The sequence below is a fragment of the Quercus lobata genome, chromosome 4 (assembly GCF_001633185.2).
Source record: "Quercus lobata isolate SW786 chromosome 4, ValleyOak3.0 Primary Assembly, whole genome shotgun sequence".
Lineage (NCBI taxonomy): Eukaryota > Viridiplantae > Streptophyta > Magnoliopsida > Fagales > Fagaceae > Quercus > Quercus lobata.
Genome location: NC_044907.1, coordinates 43,287,236 through 43,304,117, shown reverse-complemented (window position 1 = coordinate 43,304,117; position 16,882 = coordinate 43,287,236). Strand labels below are relative to the sequence as shown.

Genomic DNA, 16,882 nt, shown 5'->3' with positions numbered 1-16,882 from the left:
CTCCATATTATGTATTCAAGTCTTGTGGGAGGTCATATATGTATACTTCTATAATTGAGAAGGGTCACATGATCTAGTGCTAATTGTGTATGCCTTGGTTGAATTGATCATTGAAGCTTCACATTAGACTAGGGACTATCTCATTGTTGATACCCACACACAACACACAAGTTTATGTTCAATGAATGCCATATTCATTTGTGTGATTGTACTTGATGAAATGTGTTTTCACATGCTCAATCTTTGTTGATTCAAACACAAAAAGATTTTTGAGTGTTTCAGTTGTTTTTGAAAAGTATTTTGTTTTCTCAAAATCTGAAAATTTCAAAAACAGTGTTGCCCTGTTTTGGCGACTCAGTCACGGGTGAGTCAAGTCGCATGCCACAGTCGCGAGATCGCGGGTCAGTTTTGGCAACTTATTCGCGAGTGGAAGGTCCAGTCGCGAGGGGTACACAGAGATTTTCGCTATTCAGCTCGCGACTCCCTCGCGAGTGAGACTTCCAGTCGCGAAAAACACTTAATAAATTTTTCAAATTTTTTGTTTTGAAGTGTTTTGGAGGGTTATTTTGGCGGCTTTCGGGCGACTTACCTCAGCGACGAAAAACGCGTGTTTTGCACAGTAAAGGTAGTTTTTAAAATCTTTTTCAGTCTTCCCTCGAACTTTTTATGACTGTTCATTTTCTCTCTCAACTGTCTCCTTCCTAAACGCTCCGTATAACCCACTTCAAACTCCATTGTTGCTTCATTTCAACTCAAAATCTTCAAGAAAAAGGTATGGGTTTTCTTTCTCACACTCTTTATTTCTTGTTTTTGTGCTTTTCCTTGTTGATTATTTGCATTTTTTTTTTTTCTGATTTGAGTTGGGATTGTATTTCGACTGTTGTTCTCTGTTCGTGCTTAACTAGTAGTGGCTATTTTTTTAACTTGTTTAAGTTGCTGGTTTTGGTACGTTCTTCATGTTTGGTAATGAGAAAATGTTGGTCAATGTATAAGCGGGGCCTGGTTAATTTTAATAAGTAATAAGACTTTTATTCAACAAGAAATATGCAAACAACCATTACAAGTGTTCATGATGGTGAACACAAAAAACAGCAAACAAAAACAATTGAAAACAGAATAAGAGAAGCAACTTAAGTGGCACTACTAAGGGTAGAAAAGAACTCCAAAGTAGAAGAATAGTTTGAATAACCCCAACACTTAGCCCATTCAAAAAGAGTATTTCAGCTGAGCGCTTGTAACTGATCAAGCATTCTCTCCAGGCCCTCAAAAGAGCGCCGGTTTCTTTCCAACCAAACAACCCACATCAAACAACTAGGAACCATATTCCATACGTTCGAAGCATATTTTCCCAACCAATTACTCCAACAAGACACCAAACTCACCACAGAACCTGGCATGACCCATTGAATCCCAAAAACTTGTAACATTTGCACCCACAAAGTATAAGCTACCGAACACTGAATGAGAAGATGGTCCACAGATTCCACAAAATAGCAGCACATACAACACCTATTAGCCAAATGGAGGCCCCAGAGATTATCCAAGGTAAGGATCTGGCCATGTGCTACGGTACACAATAAGAAAGCCACCCTTTTAGGCACCTTGACTTTCTAAATCCCCTTCCATGGGATGTAAGAAGGAGCTGAACCCTTGATCTTATGATAGAATGACCGAGTATCAAACTTACCATTCCTATTAAGACACCAATGGGGTCTATCCCACCCAAAACCTTATGGGATCCGAGACTGAATGAGTTCTAAGAAAGAGAAGGCAGCCTCAAATTCCCTCTCATGAAAATTCCTATAAAATCTCACATTCCAACATCTACTACTCCCATCCTCCTGCTGATCCAACAAGTCAAAAATACAGGCTTCCTTGTCACTAGAACATGCAAATAATTGAGGATAGAGCATTTTAAGAGAGAAATCCCCAACCCACCTATCATGCAAAAAATGAATACAGGAACCATCACCAACCACAAAGGCTAAGTATTTGGAGAACCTCTCACAACTGACATTAATACCACTCAAAAGGCCACACCCATGTGCCCTTCTACAATCTTTAGTATTCCACCCCCCTTGATCCTCGCCATATTTGGTGGCAATAACCCTCCGCCAAAGACTAGTTCCTTCTTGGCCAAACCTCCATAACCATTTCCCTAATAGAGCTTGGTTGAAGTGACCTAACTTCCTAACCCCCAAACCACCCATCTCTAAAGGTGAACACACCTTCTCCCAAGCCACCAAAGAATGTTTAAAACACTCTTCTAAAGACCCCCACAAGAATTTCGTCTGAATACGCTCCAATCTGTCAGCCACAGCTACAGGGATGGTAAATAAGGATAAATAGTATGTGGGAAGACTAGAGAAGGTACTCTTCAAGAGAGTAAGCCTACCACCCTTAGACAAATATAGACACTTCCAACCAGCCAGCTTCTTCTCCATTTTCTCCAAAATGGGGTTCCAAATGGAGGCAGTCTTGTACAAGGTGCCCAAAGGCATGCCCAAATATTTCATGGGCAGGCTACCCACCCTACAACTGAGAATATTAGCCAAAGCATCAATATTACCAACCTCGCCCACTGGGACAATCTCACTCTTCCTCACATTGACCTTTAAACCAATAAAGGCTTAGAAGCAAGACAAAGCCAGTCAAATAACCAACAGCTGATCTCTAGAGGCATCACAGAACAGAATAGTATCATTTGCAAAAAGCAGATGAGATATGTGAACCTCGATAGAGTTCACTGGTCCCACATGAAAGCCACGAAGCAGACCACTATCCTTGGTTTTCTTAAGGATCCGAGATAAAACTTCCATAACCAAGAGGAAACGAAGAGGGGATAGAGGATCTCCTTGTCTCAACCCACGAGAGCTTCTAAAAAAGCCTACCGGGGAACCATTCACAAGAACTGAGAATCGAATAGTAGAAATGCAAGCCTTAATTCACTCCCTCCACTTCAACCCAAAGCCCATCCTATTCAACAAATAAAGTAGGGAATCCCAATTAACATGATCGTAAGCTTTTTCTATATCCAGCTTACAAACTACACCCGGGGAATGACACTTCAATCTACTATCTAGGCACTCATTCGCAATTAACACTGAGTCCAAAATTTGTCTTCCACCAACAAAGGAATTTTGGGTCTTCAAGATCAAACTGTCTAAAACCACCCTCAACCTATTCACCAACACCTTAGACAGCAACTTGTAAAAACTGCCCACCAAACTATTAGGCCGAAAATCCTTAATATTGACAGGATCGGATTTCTTAGGAATAAGAGTGAGGAAAGAAGCATTAAGAGACTTTTCAAAAACTGAATACCTATGAAAATGCTTGAAAATAGCCATCACATCATCCTCCACCACCCTCCAACATTTATGAAAAAATGCCATTGTGAACCTATTCGGGCCAGGAGCTTTATCCCCCTCCATCTCTGCCAGCGCTTGGGAGAATTCTTCTTTTGAAAACTCCCCCTCAAGGGACAACCTATCATCCTCCCCAATACTAGCAAAATCCAACCCATCCACAGTTGGACGCCACATGTCCGTTCTGTATAAAGTTCCTGATAAAATTGGATCACCTGAGCCTACACAATAGGTTCATCCTCATATAATATCCCATCCACCTCAACACTACTAATATGATTAGCTCTTCTATGAGAGTTTGCTAATCTATGAAAGAAGCGTGTATTGTTATCACCTTCCTTCACATACAAGCTCGGGACTTTTGTCTCCAGAAAGTCTCTTCCATGGAAGTTAAAACTTCTATCTCACCTTTAACATGAGTACGGCGGGCTTGATCCTCATGTGAAAGGCCCAGAATATCTTCCTCAGCATCCAAAACCAATAATTCAGACAGAAAACTCTTCTTCTTAAAAGCCAAATCACCAAAAACCTCCTTATTCCACTTTTTTAGGTCTTCTTTAAGAGCCTTTAATTTCTGAGCCAAAACAAACTTAGGTGATCCCGTAAAGCAATACCTGATCCACCACTGTTGAACCTTCTCAACAAAACCCTCCACCTTTAACCACATGTTCTCAAACTTAAAAGCACCGCGCCCCCTCCCCACAACACCAGATTCCACCAAAATCGGACAATGATCAGAAATTACTTGAGGAAGCACCCTTTGGGTCCAAAATGATCCTCCCAATCAGCAGAGACCAATGTCCTGTCGATACGAGACATAGACTTCGGTTCGGAATCCCTAAACCAAGTGAAAGAAGCCCCCTCTAATGGTAAATCCACTAGGAAATTATTCTATATAAAATCTGAAAATGGTTTTTTTAATACACACATATGCTCCAATGGTTTTTTTTTTTTTTTGAGAGAGAGAGAGAGAGAGAGAGAGATCTCAAAACCGTACCAATGGAAAAAATATTTTCTAGCTCATTTTTATGCATGCAAACAACATTGGGGGGTGTAAACACCCCCCATTTGTTATTTTACAACCCAAGATGTCAAAAACTCACTCCATCCGAGTTTGTAAACTTAACAAAATTTGCAATCTTGCTACAATAAGGTTACCTTACAGTTCATATGTTGTAAAGAAACAAAATAATATTTTAATCTTGTAGTAGTGTGTGAAGAAAAAAAGAGAGTGGGAGGAAAGTATTTTTCATTATTTTATTAGGTAGTTTATATTACTTTATTGATTTGGATACACAATTAAAAATTGAGATGTAGGGTAAGTTACAAAATAGGTGATTGAGGAAGAGTGGAGCAAGATAGACGTTGGCTAAGTGTGGAGATGGAGAGAGCGAGTTGTTGGGGAGTGGAGTGTAAATGCTGACCATGAGTTGACAATAAATGGGCGTGGAATCCACTAACTTCAGGTTTTTTACAAAAATGACACAGAATTCATTTTTTCTGTATCCAAAAACACTAAAAAATTGTTTTCATTTTCTGTCCTAAAACCCTCATTTTTTTTTTAATCTTGTTTTTGAAAACCAAGAACAAAAAATACACCCAAACATGTTTTTAGGTGGTGAGACCTACAGAAAATAAGAAATGAAAGCAGAAAACATGGTGTTTTCAGGGAACCAAACACAACCTAAGATAGCTTAACTTTCTTAAAAAATAAATATATAAATAATAGACAACAGATTTTTTTTTGGGATCTAAATGCATAAAATTTTATAAGATAAATAGCAGGAAATTTGACCAAAAAGAGCCTTACTTTCTAAAATTATAGCATGAATTGTAGTTAAAGCATATTATAAGAACAAGAATAATAAGAGTATGAAAGAGAATACTCAGGTTTTATAATTTAATTATATTTAAATAAAGAACCAAAAGAAATAGAATGAAGACGAAGAGTCAAGTTTTGGGTAGATAGCGGTTCTCATGAAGATGAAACGTGGACTCCAATAATGGGTTTGGCCCTCAGCATTATTCTCCAGCATAAGGCCCCTCCCGTAAACACTGCTGGTGTAGTAAAGCTGTAGTGTTGTACGGGTGGCCAGATGGGCAGGAAGAAAGGTGTGATGAATTGATTCTGCATTTCATTTTTATTTCTTCCTTCCTTCTTGAGAGCAACTATTCAGAGTCTTTTAGGTTTATTTATTTCGTGTACGTTTATCATATCTTCCTGTTCCTGATCTTAGCCTGTTTTTTACGTATATAATGTTTGAGCATGTGCAGCATAGAGAGAGAGATATATATACCAGTGAAACTACTTTTCGGTTTGCTGCATATTATTGCCAAAGTATCCCAAGCAATTTGGGCCGAAGTAATCTGACTAATCACAAAACACATCCGTGGCTCGCTTGAAATCTGGATCACGTGTAAAGCCATGGCATTCTTCCAGGTCCAAGCCTTTAAAGCAGCTTCATCATTCTCTGGTTTAAGACGTTCATCAGTTGCTTCAACAATTTCTGGTTTAGGACTTTCGTCGGTTGCTTCAACAATTTCTGGTTTAGGGCTTTCATCGGTTGCTTCAACAAATTTTGGTTCAGGACGTTTGTCGGTTCCTTCAACAATGTCCCAAAGATCTTGAGCCATCAAATAGGTTTTCACTTGAACACTCCAAGCCAAATAATTGTCTACGTTAAGAACTTCACTAACAGCTGCACTCCTTGAAGCAGATCTTGTTTCCATCTTTAATCTGTCAATAAAACTACATGGTGTCAATCAAGTTGGCAATCAAATTGGATTGGACGAGTTCATATATATGATCCGATCAGGTACTGTTAGAACATGCATGTATAATAATTTTTATACATGTTCTCTCTCTCTCTTTTTATTACATTTTTAGTCTTTTACGCGCAGGTCATTCAATCTGTTAGAACATGTATTTCTTTCGCGTGCAAACAATTTTTTTTTTTTTTTTTTAATGTACTATTTAACTTGTTTTTTCATCTTTCTTTCTTTTAAAATAAAATAATAAAGAAAAGAGTAAAAAAGAATAGTTTTATAATACATAAATCCTTAATCTTGTAGTCTGAAATTTGTTTTTAATACTCTACTAACCTAATAATGGAACACACACACAATATTATGCGCACGCTTGTCATATATAAATTAAAACATGAAAAATTAAGTTACTTTTAAAAAAGCTCCAAATTAAAATCTCAACTTACTATGCTCTCTCCCCCATGGAGTTCTCTCTCTCGTGCATACGAGTTTCTTCCTCCCTTGACTTAGGTCTAGGGCACCTTTTTTCTTTTCAGTATCTACCTGAGCGTGTATCACTAGTTTACCATGGCTGATGATGTTGTTTATAGTATGGAGAACATGAAGCTGACTACGGAAGAGGAGGAAGTGATTACCATCTTTGATGAAGGACAATTGGAAGCCATTGAGGATTGCACTCTAAGTTTGATGGGCAAGTTTTTGATGTGCAAATCCTTTAACAAGAGAGCAGCCAAGAGTACTATGAGACGGGCTTGGGGTTTAGAGAATAGCCTACGTATCACAGAGGTAGGGCCCGAATCTTTTTCAGTTTAAATTCACATCTGAATTTGATCTGAGCAGAATTTTACGAGGCGGTCCGTGGACCTTTGATAATCAATTATTACTACTAAAGTGGTGGAGGAAAGGGATGACTGTTAAGAGTATTAGAATGGAGACGGCCACTCTCTGGGTTCAGATCTGGGGGGCACCGTTGGACATGTTTACTCCGCAAGTTGCTAAGGAAGTCGGAAATAGACTTGGGGCTGTTGAGGAAGTAGAGCAAAGACAAGGGTAGGATGAGTTAAACTATTTTATGAGGGTTAGGGTTGCTTTACCTATCTCGAAGCCCATTCGTAGGGGAAGTTTTATTGCGGGGTCTGATGGAGAAAGACATTGGGTAAAGTTTAAATACGAATGGCTGCTGTTGTTTTGCCATTTTTGTGGCATGCTTGGCCATGATGTCAAGAACTATGCTACTCACTTTGCTGAGACAAATAATGGTGGTACGGTGGTGTATCAATATGGTGACTTCCTAAAAGCTATGGGGGGGACGTCCAAAAGAGAATTTGTCTGTAGGGAAACAAGGGAGGTCGGAATATAGTTCAGAGGAGGGTGGTGAACAGTCCGGTGCGGGTTCTTACAGGTCTGAGAGGAGTCCGATCAGGTCTGGAGCATTGCTACAACAGAATAGGGCTGTGACGGCGGAGGAATGGCAGTGTAGAAACCCTAGGAATGATGCAGAAGGACAGCCCGCAATTTCAGGAACCACTCCACATGTTTAGGAACGTGATGGAGATGATATTGCCCATGCAGATTCTGGAGTGAGTTGCAATGCTGATGTGTACAAGTCAGTAGCTGAGTTGAACGAAAATTCAGCACAACAGAAGGACGAGTTACATAATGGGCTGAATAGTGAGGAGAATGTGAGTCAAGTGATGGGCTTAAGTGTCTCTGATGCTTTTACAGAAGCCTTTTCAGCTGGGTTGAATGCTATGAAGCCCAAGTCATCTTGGACTAGATTCAATAGGATGGATTTTGGGTTGGGGGGATTGCAAAATGTGTTGTTGCCGTCTATAGGAAAAAGGCAATGTCCATCAGATTTGGAAGGTAACCAGAGTAGTATGGAAGAGAAGGGAAGAATTAAAAGGGGGAAATTTGAGAATGAGGACGCTACTATTATTGAGAGAACGGCGGGGGTGGATGACCACCCTTGCCGGGAGCAATGAGGCTTTTATGTTGGAACTACCAAGGGCTTGGGAACCCTTGGACAGGTTGAAGCCTTTGCAAACTTGTGAGGGAACAAGCTCCCACTGTGTGTTTTCTTATGGAGACACGCCTGGATAAAGAAGGTTTTGATAGTTTGTATGGGGATTTACAGTTTCAAAATAAAATTATAGTTAAACAACCAAATGCAGGGGGTGGTTTGGCTTTATTATGGAAGAATGATGTGGTGATGGACTTGATTAATTATTCGCCTAATCACATACTGATGAAGGTGACTAAAGAGGATGGTTTTGTTTGGTTTTTTACTGGATTTTATGGTTGGCCTGAGTCGCAGCATAAAGAAAAGTCTTGGCGGCTACTAGAACATCTGAGAAGCTTTGTTAATGGGGCATGGCTTTGTGTGGGAGATTTCAATGCAATCCTAAATAGTGCAGAGAAATTAAGTTTGAGGCCACCTAATTCAGCTGAGATTGATGCCTTCAGATGTGTGCTTGACTCTTGTAATTTTGAGGATTTGGGGTACAGAGGGTATACCTACATGTGGTCTAATAAGAGGCTTGGTGATGCTAATACTAAATTGAGACTTGATAGGGCTGTGGCAACTATGGAGTGGCGGGCTAAATTCCAGTTAACTACAGTATCTCATCTTCCACCCCATGCTTCGGATCATTTGCCAATCTTGGTGCATGTGAAGAGTGTTCAGAGGTTTCAGCAGAAGTTTAAGAAGGGGTTTAAATTTGAAGAAGCTTGGTTATTATGGGAGGATTGTGGTGCAGTGGTTAAAGATGCTTGGGATATGGGGGGAGGAGGGGAGTCCGGTTTGGCTTTAATCAAGGAGAAGATTAAGTTCTGTGGGGAGGAATTGCAAGCATGGGGTTGTTCCAAATTAGAGCCAAATGAAGCAGCCATAAAAGCCCTTCAAAATCGGCTTGAGGTGCTAAATAGTGCTGAAGTGGTGACTGAAGAATCCAAGGCCGAATATTTGTGTGTCAGTAAACAGTTAGATGACTTGCTTTTAAAGCAGGAAATTTACTAGGCACAACGGTCTTTGATCCTGTGGCTTAAACATGGTGATAAGAACACTAAATTCTTTCACTCAAAAGCTTCCCAGAGAAGAAGGCGGAACTTTATTAAGGGGATCCAATGTGCACAAGGGAATTGGGTGGAGGAGGTGGAGGATATAGCTAATGTGGCTACTGGTTATTTTGACAATTTGTTTTGTGCAGGTACATGTGACCAGATGGAGGAATGCCTTAATGCAGTCCCAAGGAAGGTGCACCTGAGATGCATGATACCCTGTCCAGTGAGTTTACTACTGAAGAAGTTAGAGTGGCGTTGTTCCAAATGGGACCAACAAAGGCACCTAGACCTGATGGTATGAATGCTCTATTTTTCCAAAGATTTTGGCATGTTGTGGGTGATACTATAGTTGATGCTATGTTGGATTTTCTGAATAATGGTCATCTGTTGCCTGATATTAATCATACTTACATTGTGCTGATCCCTAAAGTGAAGAACCTGGAGAAAATGTCTGATTTTAGGCCCATAAGCTTGGGTAATGTGATTTACAAAATAATTTATAAAGTGTTAGCCAATAGACTGAAGCAGGTGTTACCTAGTATCATATCTGCCATTCAGAGTGCTTTTGTCCCTGGGCGTCTTATTACTGATAATGTATTGCTAGCATATGAAACATTGCAAACTATGCACTGTAGGAAGAAAGGGAAGAAAGGGTATATGGCTTTGAAACTCGATGTTAGTAAAGCTTATGATAAGGTGGAGTAGCCTTTCCTTTAGGGGGTTATGCAGCGATTAGGTTTTCCTGAAACATGGATAGAAAGGGTGATGAGTTGTGTCACTACGACTTCTTTCTCTATTCTTGTGAATGGGAGACCGTATGGTAATGTTTTGCCTTCTAGGGGAATTCGTCAGGGGGATCCTCTCTCACCATATTTATTTCTGTTATGCACAAAAGGGTTTACTTCTTTACTGGACAGGGCAGAGATAGGAGGGACTTTGCATGGGGTGTCTATTTGTAGAAATGCACCAAAGATTACTAATCTTCTATTTGCCAATGATTCATTGATTTTTAGCAGGGCTTCATCTGCTGAAATTCATGCTATTGTTGAGATCCTTCAAGTTTATGCCAAAGCCTCTGGGCAGTGCATAAATTTGGAAAAGTCTTCAGTGTATTTCAGTAATAACACCACTGACCACCAGAAGCAGGAGGTTTTGGGGACTCTTGGAGTGAAGGAAGTGTCTCGGTTTGAATCATATTTGGGTTTGCCCACTTTGATTGGAAGGGCAAAGTATCATACTTTTTCTTTCATTAAAGATAGGATGTGGAAAAAATTACAGGAGTGGAAGGGGATGTTGCTCTCTAGAGCTGGGAAAGAAGTTCTTATCAAGGTGGTTACTCAGGCTATACCAACATATACAATGAGTGTTTTTCAACTCCCATCAAAATTATGTGAGGAGTTGGAAGGGTTATGTGCTAGGTTTTGGTGGGGTCAAGTTGGGAATGAACGGAAAATTCATTGGAAAAGTTGGGATAAACTGACTTTGGCGAAGAAGGATGGTGGAATGGGATTTCGGGACCTTAGATCATTTAATTTAGCCATGTTGGCCAAGCAAGGGTGGAGGTTGTTAAAGGATGAAAATTCCCTTCTCTATAAGTGCTTTAAAGCACGATATTTCCGTAGAACTTCAATACGTGAGGCTTCAAAATCACCCAATTGTTCATTTGTGTGGAGGAGTTTAATGGCAGCCTTATCTATTTTGAGAGCTAGACATTGTTGGCGGGTGGGTGATGGACTATCTATTAATGTCTATCGGGATAGGTGGATTCCAAAGTACCCTACAAATAAACCTTTCTTGTCGGTAAGGAATGATGAAGAGGAAGTATGGGTGTCAAGTTTGATTAACCAAGACCTTCATGTGTGGCGTAGAGATGTTATTATGGCTAGCTTCACTCGAGAAGAGGGGGAGGCTATCTGTGATATTCCTCTAAGTCAAAGGCAAGTCCCTGATTCTGTTTTTTGGAAGCACAGTAAGGATGGCATCTTCACAGTAAAGTCGGCTTACAAGGTTGCACGGGCTCTCTTGAAGAAGGATGATTGGGCTAAACCATCATCAGGAAGTGGAGTTAGTAGGGTGTGGGCTCCTTTATGGAAGCTACGGATCCCCAATAAGATAAAGGTGTTTGGGTGGAGGGCATGTCATGATATTCTCCCAACCAAAAGGAACCTCAAAAAGAAAAGGGTTTTAGTGGATGAGTCGTGTCCATTCTGTGGCTTATTCCAGGAATCAACCATTCATGTGTTATGGGAATGTACAACAGCCCAAGATATTTGGCATGGTAGTGTTAGGGCCTTGCAGAAGTGTGGAACGGGGCAACCTGACTTTGTAGCTCTGTTGGAGTATCTACTGCATCGGATCGACAAAACAGAGGTGGAGCTAATGTTAGTACAAGCATGGTTGATTTGGAATCAACGGAACAGAGTGGTGCATGGAGGCAAATTTCTGGAACCGGGCTCGTTGAATAAGCGTGCTGCTGAGTTGCTTGAGGAATTCCGGCAGTCACAGAATAGTTTACAAGCTGAGGCGATGTTGAATGCAAATAGGCAGGTTCTGTAAAACGCTGAGGTGGGTTGGCAACCTCCACCAGAATCCATGTATAAGCTGAATTACGACGCAGCTGTGTTTGCAGATTCTGCCAACTCTGGGTTTGGTGCTGTGATCAGAAACTCAAGTGGTGAAGTCATGGCAGCAATGATAGTCAAGGGTCTGGCAATCCACGACAGTGATGAGGCGGAATTGCTCGCATGTCGAAAGGCGATGGAATTTGCAATTGATGCTGGCTTCACGATGCTCATAATAGAAGGGGATAGTGTCAACGCTATGAGGGGTATTGTATCAGGAAGGGAAAACCAGTCAGCTCTTGGGCATGTCATTGGGGACATTAGGCATTTGATGGGAGCTGTGGAGTGGAGTTCTGTGAGTTGCATTAAGAGGAATGGTAATAGGGTGGCCCATGCACTTGCTATATATGCACATCACGTTAGTACTAATTTATTTTGGATGGAAGAGGTTCCATTAGTTGCTTTGGATTTTGTAAACTTTGATGCTTTCTTGATTGAAATGAAAGTCTGATTTTAGTTTCAAAAAAAAAAAAAGTTACTTTTAAAAATAATTTAATATCTAAAAATTTTAGGGGAAAGTACAATAAACCTTATAGTTTTACCATTAAGACACATTAAAGCCTATACTTTAAAATGGGACAATTGAAACTGCAAACTTTCATAAATGTACCCAAAAATAATTCAAACAAATTCCACCCACAGTGTTATAAATGATATATATATATATATATATATATATATATGTGGGTTCCAGTTAGCTCAACTGGTAAAGTCTCTGACGATTGTATAAGAGATTTGGGGTTCAATCTCCGCCTACACCAAAAACTGATTGGTGTCTTGGTTTGATGATAAATAGCAATCATCAGGAGCGGACGTCATAAGTTGAAACTCTCTCAAAATATATATATATATATATATATATATATATATATATAGACATGCGCACACTAGGGGTTTAATTAAAACTAGTCGCTAACCGGTGCGATGCATAGGAATGCTACCAATTTTTTAATTAAAAATAAATAATGTGACATTAGAACTGTAACAGCCATCAAATAATAACAAAATATACATTTTTCTAGATTAAAAAAATGACACAAATAGCTCAGTCATTTGTCTGTGTGACAGTGTTGCACCACTCCCAAATGACACATACACCATAGAATCATTTGGTGGCTTGTTTAGCCAATCAAACAACAAGCCATTCTTGGACATGTTACTTGATTGTGTTACTATTGGACCAACTGGGTACATTGGTCTTTTTAATACATAACCAAATAATTTATCATCTCTCAAAGCCGCAACTGTTTTAGGTTGAAGCTCCTACCAACAATTTTTCAATTTCATTTATTTCATGTCTTCCACTAAATATTCAATGTATTCATTATATTAAAAAAAACGTTGAAGTAAAGCTGTATCCTCAAATAACTAAATATAAGAGTTTAATTCCTCTCTGTTTCAATTTAAAACCAAATTGTATTTTCCACCAGCCTGTTATATTACATAAAAATATTAGACATAGTATTGTAGAGACTGCAAATATATTTAAAATGTGAATCATGTAAAAAAAGTAACAACTTATTTCAAAAGTAATGATACCACATAATAATAAAACATACACAACTTATTTTAAAAGGCTAATATATCAAAACCCAAAAAACTTGACTATTGCACTTGTCCTTTTAGAAATTACTGCATTCTAATTTGCAAGTTGCAAGTTGAACTTCTTTTTGACAGGACCTTATTAAAAAGACTCATTATCCACGCACTGCCAAAACAACCTTCATATCAAACAAACACTTTCCCATATTTTGTGCCACTTAGACGTCTTAACTTTAGGCCTTAATGGACTCCAAAACCTTCCTTAATGTACACCCCTTTATTCTCACATGGGAAACATGTCTATCACCAGCATCAAATGGTGAAAGTAAGATGTGCCAAGACGCCAATATTATAGTGTGATCATCCCACACATTTCAAAGTGATAATAGCCCAAAAAGCATAAAGTTTGTGAGATCTCTGAAAAGAAGTTAAAACAAACAAAAAGGGATAGTGAAGTCCTCTCCAAGAAAAAGAACTCCAAAACACATGTTACAATTTTCAAATGATGTCCCTTTGAGTGCCAATAAATCTAAATAAGAAGGGAAAATAGAAGAAAATGATGGTAAAACTGAGTAGGATTCAGGACTATCAAATGCTGAGAAGAATAACAATGTCAGGGCCAAGCCTAAGAAAGTTCATGTGTCCTATAAAGTCAATGAGCATTACATGAATCTTGAGGTGCATATAAATACAATCACTCTTGAGAACAAAGAATTTGATGCTGACATTCCCTTGCATCGGGTTACCAGCTTAACCAACATAGCTGACACTGAATTACCTCCTGAAGATGTTTGACATGCATAGAAATTTTTAGAATTTTTTATGCTTCTTTTGGAAAGTTAAGTGTTTAACTTCGTTTATAAGTACTAGCATACCAAAATACAAAGCTAGCAACTTATTGTTTAATGGCTAAATTAATGTTCTTTTGGCAAAAAATTAAGATTATCTAAATAGATAGCCTATTGCTATAAATCATGCTCTTATTTGCATATGGTCTCCCAATCAATTTAAACACTCTTATACTTCTACAATCTCCAAAAACTTGGGTCACATGGCCTACAAAAAATCTACCCCATCCAATTTTCTCACCCCTAATATCTTATTCTTTATTAGAGAGAAGTGTTTTAGTAAGAGGTAATTACCATAAAGCAGTCAAACTAAAAAGAATTTGCAACTTCAATCCATGCTTAAAAATCCAAACTAAAAGAAACCTAAGAAATCCAAACTATTCTAAGTCTGAACTTTAAGTAGTCAAAACATAAACCATAATGCTGTATTTTTTTTGCAAATAAACATTCATAGCTTTTTAGTTGGGTGTAAAGAACCTAAAATGAAATAAATTAAGATCCTCTATTTATAAATTGCTTTTTGAGCTATTGTGCATTACATTAAATGGATCAAGATCCTCCATTTGTAAAACTGATATAACCGATTCAGTGATATATGCCAAATGTGTTTCCGCTCATGTTCACTTACTTTTCTAACCAATGAATATTCATAATTGGGAGAAACCCAACATTAGAACCAGTACAGAGAAATTATAATCAACATTAACGTTCAAAGTCTCTCATGTTCCTTCAATCAAACTATAAAAAACAGAATATTGATTTAAAACAGCAACCATATATTTTTTGTGTGTTTAGAAGAGAGCATACCCAAACAACCTGAAAGTTCAAAAACGTGTATAAACACCTTTGAACGTTTAGACCCCCAAATTACAACTTAACCAATTCAAGCAATATGTCAAACAACTAGTGTGCGGAAACTTAACATAAGTTATAATATGGAATTTGTAAAAACTATCTAAGCCGAAACAAAACACAATCCACAGCAGATAATAAAAAGGCAAAGATAGAGAGGAAGGAAGATGCAAACACAAAGACAACACGCGATGTGTTATCGAAGAGGAAACCGAAGCCCTCGGCGTAAAACCTCTCCACCGCCCTCCAAGCGGTAAACAATCCACTAGAAAATACAGTTGGGATACATGGACAGCAATAGACCCTCCAAGCCTAATCTACCCAGTGCACCTAAGCCCTCCAAGCTTCTTGCTCCAACGAGGTTGCGCTGAGCCTTTTTTTTTTCTAACTTCCCGGATTCCGCTACTAGACCGTAGTATCAACCAATGAAGATTGATTCCTTTCTAATTGCTTCCCAGAAATCCAAACAGCACTCTCACAGTAATGATAATGGTGAGAATCAGGTTTGGTATAATGCCTCTCAAGGATTTGACAATGGAGAGGAAGAGAGTTGAGGAATTTGAAGAGACTCTAATGTATAGATTGTGGGTGAATCAATCTTGTTTTTATTTAGGGTTTCCCTCTCAAAATTCTCTCTGGAAGCTCTCTTACAATCGTGGGTAAAAGGGGTATTTATACTGGAGTGGGAGAGGAATGTGAAACGTCAGGTTTTACAAAACAGGGGTGGCTCGCGGCTTGAACTCGCGGCTTGACTAAGTCGCGAGATCCAGTCGCGAGATAACCGTATGGCCAGTTGTCCTGTTTTGTCCTGTAGTGCTCCAGCTTGCATGACTGTTCACCTTCCAGCATGCTTGGCACGTGTGCTGCGTCTGGCGGCTTGCAGCCGCGAGTCACCCGCGAGGCCCAGCCGCGAGTTTCTGTTTTCTTGCACATTCTTGAGCAATCTTCACTCTATCTCACTCACTACCCTTACATCAAACCCACCTAAATACAGGGTTACTAATTGCTGAATTACAAGCAAATTTGGCATGGAATTAAGCCAATTAGATGGTTGAATAAATTCAACCTTACACAACCTTCAAGGATCCTTTGTAGTTTCTTGAAATAATCAGCTACCCAGTTTCCTTTTCCTACAATCAAATGCATAAGATGAATGAATGCATCAAAAATCATCAAATTTTGATTTTTTACCGGGTAAATAACTACCCAGATAAATTACTACTTCAGTTTAGTTTATTGCATATTTGCATAGTTTATATTGGATATATATTTTCAGGAAGACAACATTTAAATCTACTTCTTTTGGGTAAGAAATCCATAATCAAACTAAACCTGAATCTAATGCAAAAATATGAATTTTAAATTCCATGAATTGGTAAATGATAATTTTCTCAGCAATAGTAAAATAGTATTTCTTGAAAAAAAAAAAAATCATTGGCACCACTCAAATCACCCAATAAAATCTTAATCAAACCCATACTATCAAAATGAAGAATACGCATAGATTTTAGCAAATTTATTTTTTCTAAGATGTATATGAATGTTTTGCAAACATAACTTTTTAAAGAAGATTTAAACAATTTTTTTTCTTCTTCTTGTTTGATTGCACATTTGGATTGCAATCTACAAACCCTTGTGATGCATGATTTTTTTTTTTTTAATAAAAAATACAAAATAAAAAACTGACTCTTTCAATGATGATAACTTTTTTTTTTGATAACTAATAAGTTATATTAATAAAAAAAAAAAAAAAAGGAACACCCTAATACACAGGGAGTGAACAAGGGATAAGAAATCAAATACAAAAATTGCAAGAGTCTAG

At 38.5% G+C, this 16,882-nt stretch overlaps 2 protein-coding genes across 2 annotated transcripts; one reads left to right on the top strand and one right to left on the bottom strand.

The window, feature by feature from the left end:
• Positions 1-1,730: 1,730 nt before the first annotated feature.
• LOC115985250 lies at positions 1,731-4,035 on the bottom strand. Its single transcript, XM_031108215.1, has 3 exons — positions 3,717-4,035; positions 3,012-3,589; positions 1,731-2,612 (listed from the first exon to the last, which is right to left on the bottom strand). The coding sequence occupies exons 1-3, from the start codon at positions 4,033-4,035 to the stop codon at positions 1,731-1,733; spliced, it is 1,779 nt and encodes a 592-aa protein (XP_030964075.1).
• Positions 4,036-11,789: 7,754 nt separating this feature from the next.
• LOC115985249 lies at positions 11,790-12,269 on the top strand. The gene has a single exon (XM_031108214.1). It carries the CDS (start codon positions 11,790-11,792, stop codon positions 12,267-12,269), a length of 480 nt encoding a protein of 159 aa, XP_030964074.1.
• The last annotated feature ends 4,613 nt before the right edge of the window (positions 12,270-16,882 follow it).